General features: G+C 43.2%; 1 protein-coding gene across 5 annotated transcripts in view; it reads left to right on the top strand.

Annotated features, from left to right (window-relative positions):
- Positions 1-449: 449 nt before the first annotated feature.
- CRADD (CARD and death domain containing adaptor protein) overlaps positions 450-10,533 on the top strand; it is a 192,847-nt gene continuing 182,763 nt past the window's right edge. For 3 of the 5 annotated variants that reach the window (XR_009617064.3, XR_013556681.2, XR_009617065.2), the window contains exon 1: positions 1,896-2,199. Coding sequence is in view for 2 of the 5 variants with exons in the window: in XM_060656773.3 (XP_060512756.1) it covers positions 1,690-1,797; positions 1,896-2,199 (412 nt within the window). In the remaining 3 variants the exon portion in view is untranslated. Of the gene's footprint in view, positions 568-1,422; positions 1,798-1,895; positions 2,200-10,533 lie in introns of those variants that run through there. The other 2 variants (XM_060656774.3, XM_060656773.3) reach the window with 2 other exon arrangements.

The following is a 10,533-nucleotide window of genomic DNA, read 5'->3' on the forward strand; positions in this document are numbered from 1 at the left end:
AGCCCGGTAGGCGCAGAGAGAGAGGAAGAGAGAATTCCAAGCAGGCTTCGCGCTGTTAATGCAGGCACCGATGAGGGGCTGGATCCTACCAACCCTGAGATCTTGATCTGAGCTCAAATCAACAGTCTGCTGCTTAACCACTAAACCACCCGGGGGCCCCAATGTTACAATTTAAAATAGAATGGTCATGGAAGCCTTCCCTGACAAGGTACGCGAATTGTGTGCAAGGCCCTGGTGGAGTTCTAGGACTAAAATGCAATTATCCAATTACTCCTTTCCTTAGATAACCCGCTAAATGATGCTACTATTTTTCCATCTCAAGAGGCTGTATTGTTTACCCACAGCAAACATGGCGAAAAAGGCTTCAATCTGACGCTTGGGTCCCCCAATAAAAATGCTCACAGCGCTTCCTGTGTTTGCCCTCAACAAAGATGGCGATACCACTTCCTGTTCAGGGCTTTCGCCTGCAACAAAGATGGTGCTTATGGTACAGGTTCCCTAACAGTCTGGATTCCGGTTGCGTTTTTTTTTTTTTTTTTTTTCCTTTCAATATACGTGTTTGCAGACGTAAGTAACAGGAAACCAGAAACCCGTATCCATTTTTTTCTCGAAGGCCCCGCACTGTGGTGTCTGCGGCCTGGGCACTGCTTGGCTCCCCCGCCCACGTAACTTGTTGGCGGCGTTTCCGAGCCCGACCGGGTTGGGGTGGCGGTGGGGGGTGCCGGGGCCGCTCCCGCTTCTGTCCGCTGTGAAGTTCATTCTCAGCACCCTCGTTTTAGCTTGTCAGGTTGCCCCGAGAATCTCTCATAGTTCTTCCCGTTCGTAATACAACAGGATTTCAGCTGGCGAGGCAGGGAATAAAAGTTCCAAATACGCTCTGGCAGCCAAAAGTGCACACCCTCCCCCTCACCTGCCACCTCTCAGACTTCACCGAGGGCTACTCGACGGGGTGGGGTCGGGTCACCGGCCGGTGGTACTTTCTGTGGGTGCCTGGAAGCCCCATGTGCCGCGTCCTCCCCTCCCCCATCCCCGCCGCTTCTTTACATCCACGGCTTCCGCACCGGCGCCCTGGAGTTCACGGGCAGTGGCCTTTAAATCGTGCACGGCTACTGACCAGGAGTGGCGTGTGGACATTTTTTTCTTGTAGAGAAAAAGAAGATCCCCATTAAATGTCCCATGCGTGTGTGGTCCTGGCAGTGTAGTCATAGGGATTCGGAATTCTTAGAGGGAAGGGGTGGAGTCTGTGACCATATGTAAGGTTTATCATAGACTGGGCATACACAATATTTTTCTTGAAGGTGATGGTGTATAGGGTTGTTTTTTTTTGTTTGTTTGTTTTTTTTTTTAGGGGAAAAGAACCTTAGACTCACTGGTACCTACTGGGTTCTGGTGCTCACTCCCATTGTGGTACAGGTTCAGCAAATGCCCATGGTCAGAAGGGCACCTTGCATGCGTATTGGCAGTTAACTCTGGTATTGGGCATCTCTGATGAAGGCAGTGTTAAAATAAAGCCACTGTTTCTTTTTAAGTATGTTAAAATGAAATGCTGCTCCGTAATTCTCCGATCAAAGTTGCTTTTTTTTTTTTTAAAGCAGGGTCTCTGACCCACGTTTTTCCAAATCTCTTTATCAAGCAAGGAATCGAGCTAGGACCCCACTGTGAGGAAAGTAGAAACAGAAAAGATGATTCATGTTCAGGGTTGTTCGTTATGTTTGGAAACGTTCAAAATTAATTTGCCTTGACTTAACAGCCAGGGACTATACACCGTGGTCTGGCACTCAGCTAAGATTCAAAGAGGTACCTGACCTTAAGGAGTTTGCCTTGCATGCAGGACACTGTCTTTAGGGGTTGGTCAGCGGTCCTGTAATCTGAGCTGTTATTCTGTCTTTTCCCAGGGAGAGATGGAGGCTAGAGACAAGCAGGTGCTTCGCTCCCTTCGCCTGGAGCTGGGTGCCGAGGTACTGGTGGAGGGACTGGTTCTTCAATATCTTTACCAGGAAGGAGTCTTGACGGAAAACCATGTTCAGGAAATCAAAGCTCAAGCCACAGGCCTCCGGAAAACAATGCTGCTGCTGGATATCCTACCTTCCAGAGGTCCTAAAGCATTTGATGCATTCCTAGAGTCCCTGCAGGAATTTCCCTGGGTTAGGGAGAAGCTGGAGAAGGCAAGGGAAGAAGCCATAACTGAGCTGCCTGCAGGTAGGCCTCAAAAAGATCATTTGATTTCAGTTGCAAAATTGTTGAAACTGCCCTTTGGATGTGAAGTTGGGGTTTTAGGCTGGGAGTGGGTAAGGAGTTTGGACTGAAGGCACATGGTATTGGAGGCACAGGATGAGGAAGTGGAATTAGGAAGTGCAGGGAAGGAAGGAAGAATGAACCATGATTGCGAGGGTGGGAAGGGAGGTCAGAGAATACATTTAGAAATGCTTCCAGGGAAGCTTGGCAAGCCACTTGGGAGGCATGTTCTCATCTGAGAGCCAGGTCATATCTCAGCCCTTGGCATTGGGAGCCATTTGGAAAGTGCAGATGGGAAAGCAGGCATTAGGCCCACTGATAACTGATTCGTGGGGTGCCAGAGCTGCTGGCTGGAAAAGGTCAGCTTCGGGAAGGAGGAGACAGCCTCTAGGAAGGCACGCCTTGCACCTGTTCCCTAAGCTGTCCTACATGGCCAAAGGGGATTATTTGGAAAGCTGCTTAAGTAAGTTTTTAAAGGTTACGATTTAAAGTCGTTCTTTTTTGTTTGGCTTTGTTCAGACACCCGGAGTATTTAATGTTAGAGGGTCAGTAGTTGGGAGAGGGTCTCATTTCGATTTTAAGGTAAGTTGGAAGCTATGGAGAAGAGAAACAGTCCTGGTGCTATTAGCATGGCTTGTAGCAGGAAGATGTGCTATGAAACACTTTCCCTCTAACACTTCCATGACATTTACTGTTTTACAAAGATGGAGGAGCAGAGAATTGAACTGGCAAAAAAATAAAAATAAAAAATAAAAATAAAAATAAAGATAAATAAATCTATACATAAATAAAATAAAAACAAATCAATTAAAAAAGAAAGAAAATAAGTAGTTTCAAGTTGACTTGCAAATTTTTAACAGGAAGTCAACATTCTCTTTAGTTTTTAAAAGCAGTGATAGAACTCCTCTGAGACGGTAGTCCTCAGACTTTGTTGTTGCAGTTTTAAACATACCAACCTAACTGGTTAAAAAACAAATAAGGAATCAAAGACCGATCTTATTATTTTTGCCCCATGGACCTCATATTTTATTTTTGTTTTTTGTTCATGGACCTCATATTTTGAATGATTTTTCAGACCACACATACTAAGTAATCATGATTACCTCTTCTATTTTTATTAATGGCATATGTCTGAATATCTGCTCTGCATGAGATAACCGCTTAATGTAAGAGGGCTTGGTTAAATCCTAGTGGAAAAAGCAAACATATTTTCATTTTCTAGCATGACCAAATTATAGGTAAATGTATGTTTTAGGCATTCTGAAATACTGAAAATAGCTGTCCTTTGAGGACCACAGGAATTCTCAAATTCGACTGTCCTTACAAAATTAAATACTCCAGGTACGTGAACAAATTGAAGCTAACGTGTCTAAGACGTATCTACCACTTTACTGAAAACAGAATAAATAACATAGAACTGGGGACACGTGAAGAAAAATAGGGTATCCAGTGTCTTTTCCTGGTATTTGACTTTGAGATTCCTCTTTGCACTAAACAGTTGGAAACAACAAAACAGGCAAACTGAGAGGCTGTTGCTACCAAAATATTTAATTTAATTTTATAATCATTTGAGGTGATGTAAGTGATGTGAGGTGATGTAAATTGTCCTGTTGTATGTTGTTCATAGAGGTGTGACCCTATTTTCATTTCTTCAGATTTATTCAGAGAACAAGAAAAAAAAAACGATGATTTATTTTTACCAAATGGTGAAAGTTACACAGAAGCCGAGAGCAAGATAGTTTTTTTTTTTAAAGTAAGCAGAATGAAACAGTTTAACGTGAGAAAAAAATTGAATGTGTCTGTGTGAAAAATAATATCGATTTGTTAATTCTGTGGAAGTGTTCAAATGAACGATAGGTTGGCTACTGTAGACATTGAATACTCTTAACTGTCCTACTTTTTGTTGAGCAACATAGCTATTGAAAAATGTTTTGAAGGGAGAGTTTGATTTACATGTATTTCTCTATATCTTTTACAATGATAATCACATAAACTCACTTTTAAAATAACTTTTGTTAATTATTGAGTATTTTAAGCAAGATTATAAAATAAGTAAGGTGTGGAGAAAAACGGCACAGAGAACACCTGCTTCCCCATTGCTCAGTTTTTTAAAAAAATATAACAAGGGCGCCCGGGTGGCTCAGTTAAGCGTCCGACTTTGGCTCAGGTCGTGATCTTGCAGTTAGTGAGTTCGAGCCTGTGCGTTGGGCTCTGTGCCGACAGCTTGGAGCCTGGAGCCTGCTTGGGATTCTGTGTTTCCCGCTCTCTCTGCCCCTCCCCCACTCACGCTCTCTCTCTCTCTCTCTCTCTCTCTCTCTCTCTCTCAAAAATAAACATTAAAAAAAAATTAAAAAAAATCACCATTGCCTTTGAGGACCCTGGATGCTCCTCCTAGTCCTAGCTTAGCCCCAAAGCCCACTTACTGATAAATCCTAGATTTGGAATTTATCATTCCCTTCTTTACTTTGTAGTTTTCCCTCTCATAAAAATCACTTTTAATATCCACACGTTATGGAAAGTCTGCTATACCAAAAGTTTTAGCAAGAGATATAAAGATATAAATTTAAAAAATATATAAAGTGTGTGTGGGAGGGTAAAAGATGGAAGAGATGATATATTTTAAAGGAGCTGTTAGTTAATAGCCTTCTCTTATTTGGGACCTTAAACTTTCAGTGTTTAATTAAGTTGATGACAATATTTTAATTCTATAGTTAATGGGGACTTAATTAATTGAAAACCTGTACACACACACACACACACACACACATTTTTATATATATATAAAAAAATATATATATATTTTTTTAAATCCTGGAAAGAGTATCAGAGTTGAGATGCCTTCAATTTCATGTTCCCGCAAAAACACAGATGGACCCAGAGGTCTGTTTCCCCCGGACCCTGTGCTTTTCCAGTGTTGTAAGAGAGTAGTTTTAATAAACTTTTAAAGAGTCCATTTAAATCTTGTAAAGGCATTTTTTGAATTTTGAGGGATTAAACTGTCGGAAAATGTGGAGCTTATATATTCTGTGTATACATTAACCTCGTCTGATCTTTTACTCACTTTGTTGTTAGTAATTAATTTGTGTAGGTTTGGTGGTCTCCTCTTAGGAGGCCTGAGAACAAATGGGCTGAAATACCTATTTCTCTTTGGCCAAGAGCCTGCAACTTCTCCAAGAAAGAACTGATTTCATTTGATTAAAAAGCATTTTTGTTTTGGTCTTCTCCAGGAATCCTGGTTTTCCCTTTGCTTGTTTAATTTCTGTGTTTCACTGTAAATTCTGAGCTGCCTCAGAAGGCCTTATTTGGTGATTGATCCTAGTTAGTTGGTTTTTATTTATATTCTGGGTGTAATTTTTTAGAGAAAAATCGAGTTGTATCTTAATCCCTTCTGGTCTCTTAAATCCCACCCTTATAAAATCCAGAAACATGAAGAAATACCTTAAAGCTTTGATTCCTTCAGTCTGCCTAGATGATAGGTTTTCCTATCTCTGTTAAAAAAAAAAAAGTCTAAGATGTTAATGGATAATTGATTTTGTGTTTTTCTCACCTTGTAAGGACACTTAATATTTTGAAAAAGGATTTCTGGCAATAAAATTACTTAATCCAGTTTGGCACTGTGGAAGGGACACTTCATAGTGTGTCCCTTGCTAGCCAAGGTCACACAGTAGACAGTAGATCAGCTGGCAGTCCTCCCTGGGCTCCTGTCTGGTCTTTTAGGAGATGAGAACAGGGCTGAATCTGGATGTAGACAGCATGTGCCCGCCTGCCTGGCTTCCTACTGCTCATGGGCCCTGTCTGCTGACAAGCTGTCTCTAGTGCTTGAGCTAATCTGGATCTGGAAAGGAGGTTTATGGGCAGCCCCAGTCTCACCAGCTGGTAGGACTTAGCCTAAGTCACAGTGGGAGGGACTCCTGGGCCCCGGGACTCTCTGTTCCAAGGTGTTGGCCCTGTTTGTGGGACTAGGTCTCTGCTGTGATTCTCACTTAACAGTCAGCCTGGCAACTTTGCCTTTAACTCCAGTCTTCTGTTAGACTTGGGAGTGTTTTTCTCCCCCCTCCTCCGGAGGCTAGATTCCTGCTTTATGTCCTCTTAGCCACTGGCAAGGATGAAGAACAGCAGTCTTGGAACACAGCTCGGTGCCTCATATGTTAGCATCAGCTGCTTCAACTCTCTAGCCTCTTGAGGCTATTTGCTTCAGCTTTGCTTGAGTTTGAGCTGGTCCCTGCCACTGACCCTATGCCCTGACACCGTGGCCGCCCTCACGTCCTGCCCTGCAGGACGCAGGATGGGCCTGTTTCTCCTCTACCCACGGGCTCCAGGGCTCTGTCTGTCCCTTTTGGAATATGACCGTGCAGAGGCACATCGGCTACCCTCTCAAGATACACTCTGGCTCTCAGATGTATGCTTGGATGCATCTGAAGTTACCGAGCAATAATGGCAAAAATCTCAGGGATTGTAGTAGGTTTTTTGGAACAATTTCTAGCCTGGGATTCTCCGGTCGTTACCATGAACGAGCCCTACTCTGCATATGTAAGTTCAGCGTTGATCTCAGTTTTTCCAGCTTGTGGTCTATCCAGACACTTGTGTGGCTGAGTAGAGTTCACTTTATGGCATCTTGTGTGCTCGAGAGGGAGTGGTGGGTCAGCATCCACGGTAAGACCCTTCGTTGTGGTGAGGGCGGAGTCTACAGAGAGCCCCATCGTGACCATCATGTCCTTCCTGAGGGCCAACTAGATACCAGGCGCTAGGAAATAAAGTCACGTGAAGGACCTCCAGATCAACTGAGGGGATTCACTGTTCATTCAACAAATATTGAGTGTTGACATTAGGTGCTAGGATATTATGGGAAACAAAGCCCGTATGCTTCTGGAGCTCACTGTATTCTGTATTCTGACGTGGATAGGCAACAAGCAGATGAGGGGATGCTGTGGGGGCGTGTGGGGGTGTGTGGTGAGGGAGGGCTTTGCAGACCGTGGGGGGTGGTCAGAGATAGTCTCTCCGCTGTGATGACACAGAGCAGAGACCTGAATTCTGCTCTGTGGGTACCGAGAGGAAGAACGTTTCAGATAAAGGGGACCACAAAGGCGCAGGAGCTCCAGTGGGAGCCCTCAGTGACAGTGTGGCTAGAGCCCAGGCCTGTCTGGGATAATAACCTCCCTCACGGAGAGATGAGTCAGGCTGCGTGTCAGCAAAGGCCCAGTCTTGGTCATTTGTTGTTGTGCTTCCCCAAATGTGAGATGCGTGCACAGCCATGATGTTGGGTAGTTCTTAAAATGATTTTAGGTGATGTGCAGATATGGGAGTGAATCTCATGGCGAGAGAGTCATTTCCTTTTTCTTTCTGTTTCAATCCTGAGGATATCCAAATGAAAGCCTCCCTTTGCTGTAATATATCTCTTGACACTTGCCAGTTTTTCTTTTTAACAACGAGAAAGAGGTCCTCATGCCTAAAGCCTTCTGTGGACAACAGTATTTAGCTAGATTTGAGTTGTGTTGCCTTTTTTCCCTTATATTAATCTCATGGTCTCCTTCCATTTATGGCAAGTAAAACTGTTTTCTATGAACTTACTTTTATTTTTTTTTACATTTTATTTATTTATTTTTTTTTGAGAGAGAGAGCACAGGTGGGGGAGAGGCAGAGGGAGAGGGAGACACAGAATCCGAAGCAGGCTCCAGGCTCCGAGCTGTCGGCACAGAGCCCGAGGCAGGGCCCGAACCCACAAACCGTGCGATCATGATCTGACCTGAAGTCAGAGGCTTAACTGACTGAGCCACCCTGGCATCCCCTTACTTTTATTTTTTTTAATGTTTATTTATTTATTTTGAGACGAGAGCGAGTGAAAGGAGGAGGGGCAGAGAGAGAGGGAGAGAGAGAACCCCAAGCAGGCTGTGCACTGTCAGTGCAGAGCCCAACGTGGGGCTCAAACCCACAAACCGTGAGATCATGACCTGAGCCGAAATCAAGAGTTGGACGTTTAACTGACGAAGCCACCCAGGCGTCCCGTGAAGTTACTTTAAAAAATACGTAGCTTTTATTTAGGTAAAAATGAGTCACTTGAAGAAAAATACTATGAAATAATGGTTTGAAGATGTGGCAAAAAATTGTAAAGATTCTTCCCACACATTTTCTTATTTAACAAGACAGGAGTTTGGGGCAGAAACCATCCCCTGGTCGTGGAGTTGGGGAAGGAAGGCTCCAGCTATAGTTCATATAGAAGATGGTGCCATATTCAAGGCACTTTATTGTTTTTCTCATTCAGATTATGCAGAGTGGCTGGGAATTGGTTAAATTTATTAGTAGAATTGCCAGAATGACTGAATTTTAATTTTTCTAAGTTCTAAACATGTTCATTTGCTAGTGTACCAGAGTCGGCAAGGTGGAGACATATTCTGGTATTCCAGAATTTTAGGCTGGGAGGGACTCATAGATCATCTAATTTTTCTCTGAGAAAGCTGAGGCCTAGGGAGATTAAGTCAGCTTGCCCATGATTACATAGCTAGTTAATGTAATTTATTGTTGAACTAGAATCCAGGCCTCCCAACTCTTGATTTAGGATTTTTTTTGCTATTCTTGGCTCCCCACTGGGTTTCAAGTGGAATTGTATTATGCTGTTGTGTTAATAATTGAAATAAGCTTTTAAAAAATTATAGTAATGCTTTTTGTTTTAAGAGGAAAAATTTCAAGGGCTTTTAGAGGTATACTGGGATAAGATTTTGCTAAAATATTTTATTTTTATTAATGCTAATTTTAATCATTTAAAAGGAAATTTTGATAGTTTAGTACTGCATTTTATCAGAAGATTTCTCCCCCTGCTTCTGCAAGGCTGACATAAAGGGAGAGTGGAAGACTTTTATCGAGTATTTATGGGACTGATGAAATAATGCATCTGTTGGCAGCTAATTGTAGCTCTTTCTAGGAATAGCAAACATGTGACAGGCCTCTCCCCAGCAGGATGCTTCCATTTCACTTTAAAAAATGGATTTTATGTTCTTTTCTCTTAGAAATTCTCACCGTGACTTTTTTCTCCCTCCTGTGGATGTATGGGCCACTCGGCTACATCAATCACCCTATTGACTATTGTGGTTGATTTAGCTTGTTGTTTCTCGGCCCTGGCTTTAAAACATTACTGATTCCTAGACTCTGACGCAAGCCAATTCGTGCCAAAATCTATGGAGGTGTGATCTGGGCAGTAGTAGTAAGACACACACACACACACACACACACACACACACACTCACACATGCATTTGCACACCCATGCATGTGTACACAAGCAAGCACAGGGACATGCGCAAATGCCTCAGTGAGGTCATTGCGGAATGCAGCCAGGATTGAGAACCTTGAAATCAGACCAGCCGATTAGGTGCGTGGCTCCTTTGTCACTTGTTGTTCCCCAGGTATGAACTTCCCAAAGTCATGTGCTTGCTTGAAGAGTTGTTCTTGTTTTCTGGTGAGGTGAGGTGGAAAGGTGGTAGGAATGGAGATGTAGAAGGATACATAGTTTTGTTTTGATTAAAAACAAGTGTTTTTAATTCTTTGAATTTCTTGAACTGTGTTGCTCAACAATGTTCCAGAACCTTAGACCCTACACAGGTGTGACTCTGCTGCCAACATATAAATCCATTAGAAGAACCCTGGGGGGATATACAGGCTTGATGTACTGGGAATGGCTTAGCCAGTGAAATAACTACCATAATATTTATTGGCAGCTTTACTTTGTGCCAGGAACTGGTCCAGGTCCTTTGCATTTATTAATTCATTTAATTCTGGCAATAACGTGGTGAGACAGGTGGTGGTATTATTACTGTTATTGCACGGAGATGTTTAGTCATGTGCTCAGGGTCATACAACCCAGTAGGGCCAAATTTGGAATCAAGGCACTTTAAAGCCTGCTAATTCATGGCCTATAAAAACACATTTTCAAGGTACGCTTTTCTCTCCCCCCTAATTCTGACAACCGGTGGCTGCTCCAGAGCCCATCATTTGCCAGCCCCCAGTGTTCTTCCCTCCCCTACTCCAGTCACTCCCAGGCGTGCAGCCCGAGGGACTTCTCTGTCTTTCTCTTTACTGCCTATTGTCAGAAGACTAAATTCTGGCTAGTATGTCTCTCTCCCCCGTCTCTTATTTTATTCTTTTTTGGGGGGTGAGGTCTAATGTGAGGCCACATGGGGTCAAGGAACAGAGCCCCTGGGTTGCTCCTGTCCCGGCTTGCTACCTTGAGAGTAAAAAAAGACTAAATCTTCTTGGCTGTGATTAGGAGATGGTGTATTGGCTCTCCTGATACTGGAATCAGGTTCCA

Source organism: Panthera onca, chromosome B4 (genome assembly GCF_046562875.1).
Source record: "Panthera onca isolate mPanOnc1 chromosome B4, mPanOnc1 haplotype 2, whole genome shotgun sequence".
NCBI classification, from domain to species: Eukaryota; Metazoa; Chordata; class Mammalia; order Carnivora; family Felidae; genus Panthera; species Panthera onca.